The 18,855-nt window shown below is 41.5% G+C and overlaps 1 protein-coding gene across 4 annotated transcripts in view; it reads right to left on the reverse strand.

Annotated features, from left to right (window-relative positions):
- Positions 1-3,054: 3,054 nt before the first annotated feature.
- ACHE (acetylcholinesterase (Yt blood group)) overlaps positions 3,055-18,855 on the reverse strand; it is a 177,524-nt gene continuing 161,723 nt past the window's right edge. For 3 of the 4 annotated variants that reach the window (XM_073622842.1, XM_073622840.1, XM_073622843.1), the window contains exon 4: positions 3,055-6,958. In XM_073622842.1, the coding sequence (XP_073478943.1) occupies positions 6,837-6,958 (122 nt within the window). In that variant the 3' untranslated portion in view covers positions 3,055-6,836. Of the gene's footprint in view, positions 6,959-15,936; positions 16,235-18,855 lie in introns of those variants that run through there. The other variant, XM_073622844.1, reaches the window with a different exon arrangement.

An 18,855-nucleotide genomic window follows, 5' to 3' on the forward strand; every position in this document is an offset into this window, starting at 1 on the left:
ATTACGATCAAGGGTCTAATAAGAGGGGTCGACCCTTTGAAGCTCGTAGTGTAAAGAAGCCTATTATAGGAAATATATCCTAACCACAAATTTTTGGAGACCTAACAAACACACTTGTTGGCCTTCCCATTACTTAACCATGGAGATGCTCTCCCTCTTTGCAGCTATAACGGCCTCCTCTCTTCTGGGAAGGCTTTGCATAAGATTGTGGAGGGTGGCTGTGGACATTTGTGCTTATACAGCCAAAAGAACATTTATAAAGTCAGGTACTGAAGCTGGATGAGAATTCCTGGTTCCTGATTGGAGTTCCAATTTATCCCAAAGGTGTTCAGTAGGGTTTAGGTCAGGGCTTGGTACAGGCCATTCTACACCAAACTCATAAAACAATGTCTTTATGGAGCTGGCTTTGTGCACAAGGGCACAGTCATGCCTGAACAGAAAAGGGCCTTCTCCAAACTGTTGCCACAGGCTTGGAAGAGCTCAATTGTCTAAAATGTGTATGTTGCATTAACCCATCACTGGAAACATCTGAACGCAATAGTTTAGAGTAGGAGTCTCCAAACTTTCTAAGCAAAGGGCCAATTTTCTGTCCTTCAGGCTTTAGTGGGGGCCAGATTGTGGCCAGTGGGATTAGAAAATTCCCATCAGTGGGCATAAACAACACCCCATTATTGGTTTTAATGGGAGGAATAGTGCTCCATTGTTGGTATCAATGGGAAGAATAGTGCCCTATCAATGGCGTCAGTTGATGGAATAGTGACCCAAGGGCCAGATAAAGGCAAGCAAAGGGCCACATCTGGGCCGCAGTTTGGAGACCACTGGTTTAGAGGGCTATGTACATATTTTAGCCATGTAGTGGACATCAGTTTTCATTATGTACCTTGTTACTTGCCTGTCATGTTGATCCTTTGCCTTCAATGCTTTCTAAGTGACTGACCTGAAACAAGTATGCTGCATGTGAAGTCACTTGATCATCTCCTAATCCAGGTGGTCATGTTACTATGTACGTAGGCATTTAGTCACGTGATTTCAGTTGTGATTTCAGTTTTTAGCTGATTTACACTATGTGGCGTGTGGGTCTCCTTCTCTCTTTTCCATGAACATTATTGCATGGGCTGTGTGAACAAGACCTAAATACCAGCTGGTGCCTTGTATGGTGACGCTTGGAGTGTTTGATGATCCTACATGAATCAAACGAGTACCTCTCTGTGATCCACTGTGTGAATCCACTCTACAACCAAAAGTGGTCTTTGTGCTATACAGCTGAGGTGGATCTATCTGTGAACATATGCCTTACATGACCTCTTTATGGTTTGAGAGTCTTTTAGTTCCGGCAAGCCTCTTGTGAAGCATTTGTGGTGTAGGTTTGCTTACTATCCAGGGGTGCACAGTATTGTCCTCTATGTGGATTGTTTAAGACAGGGGTCTCAAACTGGCGGCCCTCCAGTCCCATGAGGCATTGCAAGGCTGACAGTTACAAGCATGACTCCCACATGATGGGACTTGTAGTTTTGCAACAGCTGGAGGGCCGCCAGTTTGCGACCCCTGGTTTAAGAAGACACATGGACTTTTTGTTTATTGTACACCGTTAATTTCAATATTTTACACATTGGTGTTTCTCGTTTAGCACATTTTTATTTATACAGTGCTGAGAAAAAGTATTTTATACTCCTGATTTTTATTTATTTTTTTGCAGATTTTTCACACTTAAATGATTCAGATCATCAAACAGATTTTAATATTACACAAAGATAACCCAAGTATATACAAAATGCAATTTTTAAATAATGATTATATTTATTAAGGTAAAAAAGCTGTCCAAACCTGCCTGACCCTATGTGAAAAAAGTAATTGACATCCCCATCCCTGATATATCATGAATGAACTGTGATTAACCACATTACTCTTTCCACACCCAGGCCTGATTACTGCCAGACCCGTGGAATCAAGAAATCACTTAAAGTGGTTGTAAACCCTTACAGACCACTTTGACCTACAGGTAAGCCTAGATTAAGGCTTACCTGTAGGTTCAAGAAATATCTCCTAAACCTACATGGTTTAGGAGATATTTGCAGAAAGACAGGCACTGCTGTCTACGGCGCATGCACCGTAGACAGCGGCGCGCAGGCGCACTGATCATGCCGCTGCTAATGGCGATATGCCGTTAGCGGCGGCTCCCATGCGCGGGAGTGACGTCATCGCGGCTCCAGCCAATCACAGCGCCGGAGCCACGATACCCAGGAAGAAGATAGACATTGCAGGCTCCTGTGTCAGGTAAGTGACACATAACGGTCTACTATGCGATGCATAGTAGCCCTTTATGCTTTACCAGGGAAACAAAGAGGAAGTAAACCCCATCAGGGTTTACTTCCTCTTTAAATAAACGATGTCTGACAAAGTGAAGCACGCTAAAAGATCTCAAAAAAGCAACACGTCATGCCACGATCTAAAGAGGTTCAAGAACAGATGAGAAATAAAGTAATTGATATGTATCAGACAAAAAAGGGTTAAAAAAGCCATTTCTAAGGTTTCCCTATACAGGGGGTCCCCGGGTTACAAACAAGTTAGGGACTGTAGGTTTGTTCTTAAGTTGAATCTATTTGTAAGTCGGAACACGTACATTTTTTAAGTGTAGCTCCAGCCAAAAAAACTATTTTTAAGCTTTTTGGATAGCATAGTGAAGGGTTATCACCCCTTTAACATTTGTTTTGCTGTCTGTGCTCCTCTTCAGAAGATTTCACCTCACTTTCTGTCCCAATGACAATTGGATTTTGAAAATTTTGGGTTGTTGTGGAAACAAGCCTTGGTGATAGAGGTTCCTTTTCCCCATAATAGATCTTACAGGAGTGAATTTCCCTTCCTAGGGGTAGATTTCCTCTCACTTCCTGTTGTCTCCCCCCGTTTGTAAGTAGGAGTCGTTTGTAAGTCGGATGTTTGTAACTAGGGGACCCCCTGTAGTTCTACTTTACGTCAGAAATGTCTACTATGTAACACCCAGGGAACTCTGATGACCCAATTATTTTCTTAGTGAAAAAGATACGCTGACAAAGACTGTGAGGTTTTATCTTGTTTATTGAACAATTCAAATACAAGCCTTGTTCCTCATGACCACAAGGTTACAGAGAGGCCCTTGGTCTACCGCTTTGATTGTAGGGGCAAGAAGGGAAGCCAGAACACAAAGCATTGGGGGGTATAATAAGGCCCTTGGCATAATGGAGGCTTTCTGTTTACACGGGTATAAACTACAAAGATGTCTCAGATGTTGGGTCGACCTCTACCGAACCACCCCGGAAACATAGATCATTGAGCCCTGTGCTTTACACTGTCCACATGCATGCATCAAATTCCTCTATGGTGGGTTTATCATGCATTTGGAGAAGCAGACAGGAGTCAGGGGTCATTGTGATAATTATGAGCAGTTCAGCTCCTGTGGGCCCATTGCGAACATTACCCAGAGAACATCTGCTGCAGCATCCATGATGGGCCCTGTCATGGGCGGCTGTTGTAATCTGCATTCAGCACCAACTCAGAATAAAAAAACATAGAAAAAAAAGTGGCCCTATGCTGTCCCATTTGATGTTTAATGCCGTTAAATCCTTCATCATGAATGTTGCTATTTTCACTGGCAAAGCTTTCAGATTGTTAAGAGAAACTCAGTGCACAATAAGCCTCCATGTACATAAATTTGAGAAAGAGGGGGTAGGGTAAAGGGAAAAATCTAAAATGCAAGTGCAGTAACCATAGCAGTTGATGTTAAATCAGTCAAAGATGAATTTGGATTGGTCACAATGGGTAACAGTATCTTGCATATTGCTCTTACTCGATACACCTGTAATTACCCGAAAATGTAATTGTGGTAGCACTATGTTACGGTGTGGATTAAATTCTGCATATAGCCTATTGGTAAGGTCACAAGACGATTAAAAACTATTTTAATATTTATATATAACCATTGTTTCATCCATAATATAATTCGAGGACCGTACACCTGATGAATATTCAGATAAATTATTGCACAAGTAAAATATTATTTAATAACACTGTTCAAAAAGCACTTAGGTCCTGCAGATCCTAACAACCAATCAGAGTCTAGTTTTCGCCAGTCTGGCACGCAGGCTTGCGAAAACACAATTATGATTAGTCGATATTACATCACAGTTCTATTGTCTGTTTGGTAATGCTAACAGCAAAATAAACTACATGGTAGTGTTTTTTTTTTTTTTAAATGAAAATGACTTAACTGCAGGGTTTATGGTCAATGTCCAAGGTTTGTGCCATGTTAGCGCTAGCAATCCAAGGCAGCAGCCATTAAGAAGAAAGGTCACATTTTGCTAGCTATTCAAAAAAATAAAAAGCCAACATCTGATTGGTGACATGTTGTAGCCCTTTTATTTTCACTGGGGCTTACATAACGGAAAGTGAGATTCGACCAACCAGACAGCTAGCTTTCATCTTAACAACCATGCTAGCAATGATTGGCCATTATGGGAAACGCTTTTTTTTTCTTTTAGATTGATCTAAATAAACTGGTTAAAATGTTGTAATGTATACATGTATTGATAATTTCACAAAAATAAGTCACATGATGAGTGGTAAATATATATTGTGCCTATAAAATTATTTGGGGGGGTCGGGTGTTCTGAATATAGTGCACATACACGTATAGATATATTTTTTTTTATATAGATCTCTTTATATATCATTTGGACACATAAAATATATAGATTTATAGCTATATGACTAAACATTGACAGCCATTCATTATATGATATATGGTGACACCACTTGGCCAGTTCTGGGCTTGCCAGCCATTGTGGAACTGCACGTCCCATCACGCCATGTATAGAGTCGTTCTGTATAGTGGCTGAGTTATGACAACCAAAGCAATATCCCGTATCACCCAACACACTCGCCACCACCAAAGGTTCATCCTCTAAGTACATCTTAGGGTTTCTCCTTAAAACTGGAGGGTCAACATCTGCAACCTCTGTGTTGGGAGGATTTGCAAGAATACAATTCTTACATAAAAAGATTACAGATGGGCTCCTTTATGGCTTCATTATGGTCACTATGGGTGGGGTTGGAAGGTTTAGAGAAGCAATTGGCCTGCAGAGAAGGTAAGATACTCAAGGCAGCATCTGCAGTAACGTGAGGTCGAGTGCTGGTGTGTGTATTGCTCAATATACCGACTTTTTCTCCTGAGATCATGGTTGGAGGGCATCAGGAAGGCACTTTGGAAGCCCCCTTTTAAAACCTCTGTGAGCACTGCCAACACACTCCATATTGCACTCCATAAAACCAGTGAAGGTGAAACTAATTTTAATCAATTTTAAGGCCCACTTTAAGGGAAACATTCTAGCTATGGCTATTAATCATGCTACAGCTGAAATAATTTGGTCAGTGTGGGATCGGTGCTGGAATGAACGTTTTTAGGGAACTACCATTCATTTTATTTGCTTCTTGGGAGGACTGTAGCATTTCAAAGTTTCAACTGAAGTTAAGAGTTTGGTCGAGGTGGACAACAGCTTCACTTTTTCATACGTCAGCCTCATAGACAGCCCAGTTCAAGTAACCTTGAACCTGATGACATGTTGGTGCAGGACTGGACAGTAAAATATGGCTTCCACTTGGCCTAAGTGGCCTGTTGGCACCTAGCTCCCAGCTGGCTGGCATTGCATGGTAGGTATTACGGTTCAGCACCTGCAGAACTGCCCAAGTGGACTCACCCAGTTGTGTGTAAAGGTAGCAAGCATCACATATAAAAACTGCAGAAGATTCAAACTGGTTGGTATGGGCAACAAACTCCAACCAGTCAACAGCTTTTCTCTTCTAGGCTGCCTTAGCAAAATGGCAGCTACAGCCTTATGGGCTGCTAAGGGCAGCAGATGTTTCTATCTCTTCCATTTTTATACAGGGTGTGTATCATGGGATAGTTTAAAAGCAATGATAAAGAAAGTATGATCATGTCTAATCCAACTTAAAGTGTCAGTCCACTCAAAGCAGTCATGGGTAGACACATAGTGGGCTGAATGGTTCACTGGCCTGTTACATCTCTAAAGGGACACCCATGGCAAGACCTCCTTGTTACTTATAACCGTAACTATAATATAAAATAACCAAATATCCAGAGAATAACATGAAACTGATGTAGTGGAAAGGCGTAGCTGGGAATCAGGACATACAGAATTTGCCTCTGGTGTCCTCAAGAGATATAAGAAGGCATTTCATGAACTGACCTGTCCACCATGTGCACCCATAAATTAAAAATCAGTTTGGGTGGACTTACCTATTAAAGGGGCACTGTGGCTTTGGCATGAGATGGGGTGGGGGGTTGGTTCCTTTAGGTTCTGACATACACAGCATCACAAATAAATACTACATACATAAATCTCCCTCAATATATATATTAGAAATATGTATATATATATAATTATATATATATATTTATATCTTTATATCTTCAAACACTATATACAAATGGACATGCGGAAAGGGAAAGAAGGAAGGGTCACAGCATCGTACAGGGATGAAAAATGCCCCCCAAGTTGAAGGACTTCAGGGAGGGGGGTGGAACATACAGTACATACAAGAGGCAGGAACCATCACATTGATTGATGTCAACAATGTCCATAAGTGTGAAGTGGTTCTACAACCTATGATTGAGTGTGAGTGTAGTGATGTCACAGTAATGATACAATGTACAAAAACTCCCCTGATCTTCGCACAAGTGGCCTGAGGGACGGCGTGGTGATGTCACAGTTTGCCACAGTTTCTTGTTTCCTTGCCGGAAGAGCAGGAGAGTCGGCGGGCGATAGTGATGTGATGTCACAGTGATGTCACAGCTCACTGCAGCGCTCCTGCTTGCTGTAATGGTCAAACTGGTTCTTCCAGCGCATCATGTAGGCACTCCAGCGGTGGAACTCCACCTTCCACTGGCGTTCAGCTTCATCGATGTTATCTGCGAGGGGGAAAGAGCAATGGAGGAAGGATACAAAGAAGAAGGGAGGTGGGACAGAGACAGAAGATAAAGACAGGACAGAGAAGGAATAAATGAAAATCACTGCTTCAAGTCTGAGGTGTTTCTTATTTTTCAAAGTCTGGAGATAAAATGGTGGATGGGTTGGATGTTGGTTGGCCTGAAATTCAGTAGTTTGAGGCAACAGTAGTCTAAATTTATTGCCACATTATAATTTCATCATACAATCTCCTTGTGTAGATGGCCAAATGCCGCATGATTTTAGGTGCATTTAGCTTCTGGTTTAAGATGTTTCTGAGCTCCTTTACGGACCTGCTGACCTGCTTCTGATCTGCAATAAGTTCCATGAGGCTCTTTCACATTTCCTTTAACTTGTATGTAAAGGAAAGCGTTCAGACACTAACAAGAGTCCTTGTACGCTCCTAGATTTGCCAACACTTGTGTAGTGCAAAGGGCCTACCTGAATGGATATGTTCTATAAGGCTAAAAGTATGTGAACACTCCTCCAAATGATTGAGTTGGGGTGTTTCCATTGAAGGGCACTGTGGATGCCGAAGCATAGAAAAACATTTTGGGCAACAGTTTGAGGAACATCTATTTTCTGTTCTAGCATGACTGTGATCCTGTGCACAAAGCCAGCCCCCTAAAGACATGGATCAATGAGTTTGTTTTAGACAAGACTGGAGTGGCTTGCGCACAACCCTGACTGCAACCCTATTGAACACCGCTGGGACTTAATTTGAACGAGAGATCTTCATATCATATATAAGTACCTCACAAATGCTTTTGTAGATGAATGGGTGAAATTTCTTTTTTTTTTTTTTCATATGGGTGAAATTTCTCACAGCCAAACTTCCAAATCTTGTGAGTGAAGAGGAGTGGAAGCTGTAACCTTAAAAGGGGTGTGTGGACTGGATAGGTGTGATGATCCAGTTTTCATATACACTATATTGTCAAAAGTATTGGGACACTTGCCTTTACAAGCACATGAAAGTCAATGGCATCCCAGTCTTAGTTCGTAGGGTTCAATATTGAGTTTAGGAGCGTGTCTATGGGAATGTTTGACCATTCTTCCAGAAGCGCATTTGTGAAGTCAGGCACTGATATTGGATGAGAAGGCCTGGCTCGCAGTCTGTGCTCTATATCATCCCAAAGGTGTTCTATCGGGTTGAGGTCAGGTCAGTCAAGTTCCCCCACCCCAAACTTACTCATCTCTTTATGGACCTTGCTTTGTGTACTGGTGCACAGTCATATTGGAACAGGAAGGGGCCATTTCCAAACTGTTCACATAAAGTTGGGAGCATAAAATTGTCCAAAATGTCTTGGTATGCTGACGCCTTAAGAATTCCCTTCACTGGACCTAAGGGGCCAAGTCCAACCCCTGAAAAACAACCCAACACCATAATCCCCCCTCCACCAAATGATTTAGACCAGTGCACAAAGCAAGGTCCATAAAGACATAGAAAAGCGAGTTTGGGGTGGAGGAACTTGACTGGCCTGCACAGAGTCCTGACCTCAACCCGATATCTTACAATCTGGAGAGCTGAAGTTACTTCAGTGAAAAGAGCTCTGAGAGCTGATTGGAGGAAAGGGACACGCCCCCTTCACACAGCACATAGGAATAGAGCTGAGGCTGTCAATCAGCTGGAGCTCTTCCTCTGTCATCTTACAATCCACCCTGCAGTTAATTTTTTTTATTGTTATTTCAGCAGTAAGCAAACATATAGGCAGGACAGTGGACAGTGGGTAAGTGGTTAGTACTTCCATCTAACAGCTCTAGGGTTGATGGCTCAAATCCCAACCAAGACGCTATCTGTGTGGAGTTTGCAGGTTCTCCATGTTCTGCATGGGTTTCTCTGGTTTCCTTGAACGCTCCAAAGACATGCTGGTAGGTCAATTGGCCCTGAGCTCTGCCATGTGGTAGTATGTATAGACCTGTATAAGATTCAGATTTATTGGAATGTGGCAGGGGTGTCGGAGGAAGCCGAGTACTGACTGCTTTAAGTGCCTCCTATAAAGTGAACCTGTTAGTCTTACCAGGATTGGTAATGACTGCTACCACCATAGTTCAGCACTTCCATGTTGCCCGTCCTCTAGTTAACACCATGTAACACTATTTAGTTCAAGAAGTCCATGATGGATGGAAGTTTCCTTCCCCAGCAAAACAATTGCTAAAATTTTACTTACACCATCCTATGGAGTCACTATATTGTTGCCCCAACCAGTAATATGTCGCTTCATCAATGCCTTCATGCTAATGATGAAGTTCCTAAAGGGTTTACAGCAGTGTTGGAGCCATTTCCACTAGTAATAATGAAAGTCTAATTTTCATGATCCTGCTGCTAGTAGCGTCTTATGCCGCGTACACACGAGCGGACTTTACGGCAGATTTTGCCCAGCAGACGGGATTTCGTCGGACAATTCGATAGTGTGTGGGCTCCAGCGGACTTTGTTTTCTCAAAAGTTGGATGGACTTAGATTTGAAACATGTTTTAAATCTTTCCGTCAAACTCGAGTCCGGTCGAAAAGTCCGCTTGTCTGTATGCTGGTTCGACGGACAAAAAGCCACGCTAGGGCAACTATTGGCTACTGGCTATGAACTTCCTTGTTTTAGTCCGGTCGTACGTTATCACATACGAATTCGACGGACTTTGGTGGATTGTGGGTAGGCAAGTCCGTTCATTCAGAAAGTCCGTCATAAAGTCAGTTGAAAAGTCCGCCGGGCAAAGTCTGCCGTAAAGTCCGCTCGTGTGTACGCGGCATTACTGCTGATAGAATCAGCTGTTTAAAATGGCCCCTAGGCTCTTGTCCTACTAATGTTCTGCTTTAGAACAGGTCTTCATTGGCTGTTGTATCACAGCAGGTGGTCAAAACCTAATGGTGTGGTAACCAAGACAGGCCTAAGAAGTGTTTTCGCTCACATGTAGAATGATGTTTCCTTTTGAAATACTGTATGTGCAAGCTTTTCAGCCGAATCACATGCTAAAAGTGACCGCTCTTGTCATTTTATCTTCTGTCCACTCAGTTTTTCTGAATTAGAAGCATCAGTGATGTCACTGCCCTTCAGTAAATAGGCTGTGTTCTCACAAAAAAAAAGTGTCAGTGATGTCACTGGTCTCCAATGATTGTATGGGCTATGTTCTCACGAATATGAAGCTTCAGTGAGGTCACTAGTGAATAGATGAGCTGCATTCTCATGAATATGAAGTCTCAGTGACGTCATTGGCCTCTAGTGAATTGACAGGCCATGTTCTCATGAAGTGTAGGTGATTGTCACCGGTCTTTAGTGAATAGATGGGCTGTGTTATCATGAGTGTTAATGATGTAACTGGTCACTAGGGAATGAATGGACCATGTTCTCATGATGTGTAGGTGATTATCACTGGCCTTTAATGAACGGGACTGGCTAAGTTCTTATGAAAATGAAGTGTTGGTGAAGTCACTGGTCTCTAGTGATGGAATGGGCTGCATTCTCATGAATGTGAAGTGTCAGCAATGTCACTGATCTCTAGTGAATGGACAGGCTGCATTTTTAATATGAAGTGATGGTTGGTGAAGTCACTGGTCTCTAAAAATGCATGGGCTGTGTTCTTGTGAATATGAAGTGTGAATGATGGCACTGGTCTCTAGTAAATGGGCAGACCATGTTCTCATGAAGTGTTGGTGAGGTCACTGGTCTCTATTGAATGGATGGGCTGTGTTCTCATGAAGTTCAGATGATGTCACTGGTGTCTAGTAACCAGAGACAAGTGAATGGATGGGCTGCGTTCTCATGAACCATTGGTGATGTCACTGGTCTCCAGTGAATGGACAGACCATGTTTTAATGACGTTTCGGTGATGTCACTGGTCTCTAGTAAATGGACAGACCATGTTTTAATGAAGTGTTGGTGATATCACTGGTCTCTAGTGAATGGACAAACCATGTTCTCATGAAGTGTCGGTGGTGTCACTGGTCTCTAGTGAATAGAGGGGCTGTGTTCTCATAAACCGTTGGTGATACCACTGGTCTCTAGTGAATGGACAGACCATGTTTTAAAAAAGTGTAGGCGGTTGCCACTAGTCTTTACTCAATTTACAGGCGGCGTTATTAGTATGAAGTGTCAGTCATGTCACTGGCTTTTAGTGATTGGACAGGCTGTATTCTCATGAATATGAAGTGTTGGTGATGTCGCTGGTCTCTGGTGAATGGACGAGCCATTCTCTCATGAATATATAGGGGGAGATTTACTAAAACTGGTGCAGCTGAGCATAGTAACCAATCAGCTTCTAACTTCAGCTTGTTTAATTAAGTTTGACAATAAAACCTAGAAGCTGATTGGTTACTATGCATAGCTACATAGAATAAATCTCCCCCAAAGTGTCATTGGTGTCACTGGAATGACTTGGACTTGAATATGAAGTGTCTCAGAGATGGCACCGGTCTTTGGTTAATTGATAGGCTGCGTTCCCATGATAGTAAAATGCCTCTGGCTATTTAACCCATGAACCCCCACTGAAATCATAATATCTATTTTAGGATTATACATAATTATGGTCACTGAACTAAGAACCCTTTTGGTGGAACCGATTTCTTAATAGGAACATGAAAAGTTTATAAAACACATCTTAGAGGATGGAGGCATGACAACATAAAAATGTGACTTTGTTCTATGAATGATGAAAGGAGACATGCAAGCGGATGACAATGCCATTATTAAAGTGCACTTGTAGTTTTGAAGAAAATAATATCCTGCATGGGAGGTGGAAGTAAATGACAAGCCCTACGCTTGTGTTTTCTTCAAATTTTTAGGGTTTTAGTGTACTCTGGAAGGAATATGTTCAGCCCTGCCTTGCATTCCTTGGCAGCTGTATGGAGGTTAGGATATTGGCATTACAGTACAATAATTGTATTGTGCTAAACTGCACTAAAATGCACAGTTTAGTCAATCCACTGAATTTGAGCAAATCATTTTTTTTTGCCTTGAGAAGTTGATCATTCTTATGGTCTACATTAATGGTAGCTGAGCCAGTCATGTCCATAAATATTGGGACATATTTCTAATCTTTTTGGCTCTATACACCACCACAGTGGATTTGAAATGAAATACAACAAGATGTGCTTTAACTGCAGACTTTCAGCTTTAATTTGAGGGTATTTACATCCAAATCAGGTGAACGGTGTAGGAATTCCAACAGTTTGTATATGCGCCTCCCACTTTTTAAGGGACCAAAAGTAAAGGGACAGATTAACAATCATCCATCAAACTTTCACTTTTTAATACTTGGTTGCAAAACCTTTGCAGTCAATTACAGCCTGAAGTCTGGAACGCATAGACATCACCAGACGCTGGGTTTCATCCCTGGTGATGCTCTTCCAGGCCTCTACTGCAACTGTCTTCAGTTCCTGCTCGTTCTTGGGGCATTTTCCCTTCAGCAAGTGAAATTAATGCTCAGTCAGATTCAGGTCAGGTGATTGACTTGGCCATTGCATAACATTCCTCTTTTTTCCCTTAAGCTCTTTGGTTGCGTTCGCGGTATGCTTCGGGTCATTGTCCATCTGCACTGTAAAGCGCCATCCAATGAGTTCTGAAGCATTTTGCAGAATATGAGTAGAAACCTTTCAGAATTCCTCCTGCTGCTTTTGTCAGCAGTCACATCATCAATACAAGAGAACCAGTTCCATTGGCAGCCATACATGCCCACGCCATGACTCTACCACCACCATGCTTCACTGATGAGGTGGTATGCTTTGGATCATGAGCAGTTCCTTTCCTTCTACATACTCTTCCCATCACTCTGGTACAAGTTGATCTTGGTCTCATCTGTCCATAGGATTTTGTTCCAGAACTGTGAAGGCTTTTTTTAGATGTTGTTTGGCAAACTCTAATCTGGCCTTCCTGTTTTTGAGGCTCACCAATGGTTTACATCTGGTGGTGAACCCTCTGTATGCACTCTGGTGAAGTCTTCTCTTGATTGTTGACTTTGACACACATACACCTACCTCCTGGAGAGTGTTCTTGATCTGGCCAACTGTTGTGAAGGGTGTTTTCTTCACCAGGGAAAAAATTCTTCGGTCATCCACCACAGTTGTTTTCCGTGGTCTTCCGGGTCTTTTGGTTTTGCTGAGCTCAGCGGTGCGTGTTTTCTTTTTAAGGATGTTCCAAACAGTTGATTTGGCCACACCTAATATTTTTGTTATCTCTCTGATGGGTTTGTTTTGTTTTTTCAGCCTAATGATAGCTTGCTTCACTGATAGTGACAGCGCTTTAGATCTCATATTGAGAGCTGACAGCAACAGATTCCAAAAGGAAATAGCACACTTGTAATGAACTCTGGACATTTTATCTGCTCCTTGTTAATGGGATAATGAGGGAATAACACACACCTGAGCAGCCAAATTGTCCCATTACTTTTGGTCCCTTAAAAAGTGAGAGGCACATATACAAACTGTTGTAATTCCTACACTGTTCACCTGATTTGAATGTAAATACCCTCAAATTAAAGCTGAAAGTCTGCAGTTAACCACTTGCTGACCGGCTCCTGTAGATATACGTCGGCAGAATGGCACGGCTGCGCAAAGTAACGTACCCGAACGTTACTTTGAATTTGCCGCCGTGCGCCTGCGAGCTCTGTGAGTCGGGTCGTGGGTCCCACGGACTCGATCGCCGCGGGGATACCTACAATTGCCTCACGGAGAGGACAAACGAGGGGATGCTGATGTAAAAAGCATCTCCCCGTTCTGCCTAGTGTCACTGATCTCTGGTCCCTGTCATCAGGAGCAGAAATCAGTGATGTGTCACACACAGCCCATCCCCCTACAGTTAGAACACATCCTTAGTACTGACTTAACCCCTCCCCACCCCCTAGTGATTAACCCCTTCACTGCCAGTGTCATTTACACAGGGTACAGTGCATTTTTATAGCACTGATTGCTGTATAAATGACAATGGTCCCAAAAAATGTGTCAAAAATGTCCGACATGTCCGCCATAACAGCACAGGCACAAAAAAAAAAAAAAAAAAAAAAAAAAAAAAAAAAAAAATTTAATAAAAATGCCATAAAGCTACCACCTATTTTGTAAACGCTATAACTTTTGCGCAAACCAAACACTTATTGCGATTTTTTTTTATACCAAAAATATGTAGAAGAATACATATCGGCCTAAACTGAGGAAAAAAATGTTTTTTTTTATATATTTTTGGGGGATATTTATTATAGCAAAATGTAAAAAATAATGCGTTTTCAAAATGGTCGCTCTTATTTTGTTTATAGCAAACAATAAATAAAAAAAAAACAAAAAAAAAAAAACACAGAGGTGATCAAATACCACCAAAAGAAAGCTCTACTTGTGGGGTCCGTGCACTTGTCAGTTAAAGCGTCGCAGTGCCGAATTGCAAAAAACGCACTGGTCAGGAAGGGGGTAAATCTTTCTAGGCTGAAGTGGTTAAAGCACATCTTGTTTGTTTAATTTCAAATCCATTGTGGTGGTGTATAGAGCCAAAAAGATTAGAATTGTGTCGATGTCCCAATATTTATGGACCTGACTGTATATAAAATGCATCTAAAGCCAATTTTTGTTTTCTTTTATATATTTTTATATATTTTTTGTTTAGGAAAGGGTTAGATCCCATCACATTCGTATTGTTCTGCTAGGGCATCCTTTTTAAGTTCCCACGTGACCCATTGGCACCAAGACAGAAAGTGATGGAAAATTAAGAAAATTTCCAGTTGTCACCAGAACATCACCATCTAGTTGGATCCCCCCCCCCGGAGAAATTTATCTTCTCGATGCATCTCTAGAACACAATCAAAAACAAAGAACCCAATAGGATTTAACCATTTCTACCCCATTAAAAAATAAACCCTTTCACAACCTAATCACCTAGCGCTGCCATGGCAACGGAAAAATTGTGCTGAAACTTTGAAAATTTCCTTTTTTGGGGTAAAGGTAAGGTTTTTCTTTTCATAAAACTAAAAACCAGACTCATTTTTTAAAAGGTGAGGTCTTTAAAGCTGAACTCCATGAAATGTAATCTAAATACAAGAGCCATGTGTATTTCTGGTGTGCTTTGTGTATAGCTTCCAGATCTGTGCAGTAACCCAGTGTGAGAGCTTCCCGTAATAAAGACCGGTCATTGCTGCTCTCTCCCCTTGTGTAGGGTGACTGGTCTTGTCTCCGCCCCCTCCTGTAGTGGGTGGAGTTTCTGGGTTCCTCCTACAGTTCAGCTTTCTACACCGGCTATGAGCAGCACAGTGATGATGTCACTGCGACTTTTGCAAACTAACAAGTTGTGCATTTCATACACACAACATTGATTTAAATCTTTTGTAGCTACTAGGGAACATATTTAGATGACAATTTTTTGAGTTCAGCTTTAAAATACCAGCCAAGTGGTAACCATAATGGTAACACAAGGAACCAGACTAGGCTTTGACATTCGAAAATACACTTCCATTACTATTGGAATGTATGCATAACCAAAAACTTTTTTGTAGTTTTGGATAGCCTAAGATTAGAAATGGTCAGGTTTTCATTGACATGTGTCCCAATTAGGTAGCCTATGTTTTGGCCACCTCTGCCACGTAGATAGAAAATGATGGGGAATACAAAATTTTAAAGTGGTCACCAGAACAAAAGGAGAGGGTAAATCTTCCAACGGAGACACCTGTTCTGGTGATGACTAATGTATGTGGGGAATTACCCTTAATTTGACATTAAGGTTTTCGCCTACCCCCGTTTCAGGGGCAGGAAGTGAACGGTAATCTGGGACACAGACAAGAAAAAAAAAACAAAAAAAACCCCCCCAAAAAAACAAAAAACAAAAAAACACCACATGGGTTTTAACCCAAAAACCTAATAAAAAATGTTGGCTGTACATAAACTTTAATAAACTGTGTTCTGTTGATCAATAAGCACAGGTGCACTTTAAAAGGAAGGGGGGAGGGGGTGAATTACACTAAAAAATAAAAGGCAATAAATTAAAATGTAGAAAAATAATTTATTAAAAGAATAAATAGTAAAGTGAACAGCAGAAAGCCATGCATGAGCTTAAGGTAGAGTGTTGCATGCTGGGTCAGAGGTTTTGGTAGTCTGGAGGTAGCGTTAATGGTTTTCTCAAGGCGGTCTCACAGTATCATCAGTTTATTAGAGGAGGGACAGTCCCCAGTCAGGATTGGGAGGGAGACCAGAGTTTGTGCTGTGTTACAAACAAAGACAGTGTGAGCAGCACCAGGGAGGGATGAAATCTGGAGCAGGTTGAGCAGGGCCCACGGGTCTCTATAAAGGGAAGAAGTCAGATGTCAGAGCTTAATGGAACATGGTTCATGGCATCTCCCATTCTCTATGAAATATATAAATTCCTATTTTATACTGCTGTACAGCTTAAAAATGTAGAAGAAAACCTAAAATACTAAAAAGAACCAACAGAACCCGCTGTATTGTTCATGCAGAAGGCGTATATATAAAGATTTATTCAAACAACAAGCATTAAAGGCTGAGTTATGCCTCGTCTTGGAGTTAGATATCAAAACTACAAACTGAAAAAGGATTAGTCAATCTAAAACATTTTAGAGCTGGAGAGTTGAACCACATGCCAATTTTTTTGCTGGACTCTACAGGGGGAGAGTGGCCCTCAGAAGGACTCTACTAGGGGGACTGGGGGAAGACTCTGCTGTGGGGGGGGGGGGGGGGGGGAAGGAAGGGCCGCCCTCGGGAAGACCCTGCTGTGGGGGCCGCCCCCGGGAAGACTCTGCTGGGGGAGGGGGGGCGCCCCCGGGAAAACCCTGCTGGGGGGAGGGGGGGGCTGCCCCCGGGAAGACCCTGCTGGGGGGGATCATTGTTAGGAATCTATTGCCAAGATCTCTGTACCGAGTTCTAGTGTTTCTACGTCTGCTGTGTCCATTAATACTTGACCTTACAAAGGTGAATGGGCACAAATTCCTAACACTCCAAAACTCATGGAAAAGCATTCCCAGAAGAGTGGAGACTGTGATAGTCACTAACTTGGGAAAGGAGGAAGTGGGGGTCAAATCATATCATTGTTTATGGTTTTCAAATTTGATTTCCAAGTTCATATTATGTGTGATGGTCAGGTGTTCACAATCTTTTGGCCATAAAATGTAAGAAGGCAGGAGATGACCAAGTCCAATTATGTCACCACTTTAGAGTGGTCTTGCCCTTAAAGCCATGTTAGATGGCAGTTTATGGTTGAAACTATATTCCAAATGCCACAAATCCTTGGAAGATTCATATTTTCTACCCCTTTTAACTAGAATGGTTTGGTCAATCTATTAAAAAAAATTTTCTGAAAGTTTAAAAAGGTTTAGATAATTTTTTTTATTCCTTACACATCTTTTATTTAGGAATGAACATTGAATAGGGGATGCTTTGATGCCTTTGATTTTGCTGAGAACTCAAAAGATTCTGTTACGTAGCAAACTGTTGTATGAATATGTTCTGAAGCATCCATTCCCCAACTCACTTTCCACATTCTAGTTCCAGGATGTTGAAATTAAATGAAAGTGGGAGCAACTTTTAACTTACATAGGTTGTTCAAATTTCATGTGTTGGTAGAGTAAAGCCTCGTACACACGATCGGATTGTTGGCCAACAAAATCGTGGGCTTTTGTCAGAAGGGCATTGGCCCAAACTTGTCTTGCATACAAACGGCAAGCAATTGTCGGCCAACAAATACGAACATAGTGACGTACTACGTTGTTTTTCAGCTCTTTAGCGCCACCCTTTGGGCTCCTTCTGCTAATTTCGCATTAGTAGAAGTTTGGCGAGTGTTGATTTGCTTTTTTTATTTCGCACTTTTCATTTCATGCTTCTCAGTTAGTTTTTGAACGGCTGATCGTCAACCAGCTATGTTGCAGGATTAGAGGAGATAACGTGTTATTTATTATTGGCCTTGGAGTTATTGCTTTGACATTTTTTTGGTTTGACTAATGATTTGATTTGGTATATATTCTATATTTTTGGATGCATAGAATGGACTTTTTGGTTAAGTTCTATTGGCAGATAGCATGTCTAATTTTATTTGTTTTCTTTTTTTAATGCACAATAAAAAAAATTGTGGAGAATAATACTTGGCTATGTGTTTTATTTCAAATGACAGTTTGGGAGTAGCAGTTACATTTGAAAAAATACAATGTAAAATTAACAAGGGACACCAACATAGTTGTATCTTTGATCTTAAAAACTACGGGATAATGGTGTTACGGTAACTTGCCCAAATAAAAAAAAAAAAAAAACAAAAAAAAAAAAACAAGAGAATATTATTCTTGATATCACTAGAAAAAAAAAGCCTTTGAAAATTCGTTTTGCAATAACTCCATCAGTGTCACCAGCAAAGCAGCTTCATTATTATCCCATTAAAGAAAAGAATTGTGCGCTGAATTTCAAGATTTCATGATTTGCCACGTCACGAATGCTAATTCTCCATTACGAACGCTAGTTTACAAGACCGACCGCTTCTGGCTCGTCCTTGCTTCAGAGCATGCGCGTTTGTACTTTGGACTTTTGTCTGACGGACTTGTGTACACACGCTCGGAAAATCCGACCGACATTTGTTCGCGGAATATTTTAAAACATGCTAGCCAACATTTGTCTGCGGAAAATCCGACAACAATTGTCCGATGGAGCGTACACACGGTCAGATTTACCGCCAACAGCCTGTCATCACACATTTCCCATCGGAAGTCCAATCGTGTGTACGAGGCTTTACTCTTTAGAGTAACTCTTCCTCTTCATTCCAGGTAAATAAAGGATTCCGAGCAGAAGCAACATGCCATCATTGAGTTCCTGACAAAGGAGGGGTGCACACTGTCCGAAATCCACAAAAGTCTACAGAATGTTTAAGGAGATGATGCTACTGACAAGAGTCGCCAATGACAAGA

The sequence above is a fragment of the Aquarana catesbeiana genome, linkage group LG03 (assembly GCF_042186555.1).
Source record: "Aquarana catesbeiana isolate 2022-GZ linkage group LG03, ASM4218655v1, whole genome shotgun sequence".
NCBI lineage: Eukaryota > Metazoa > Chordata > Amphibia > Anura > Ranidae > Aquarana > Aquarana catesbeiana.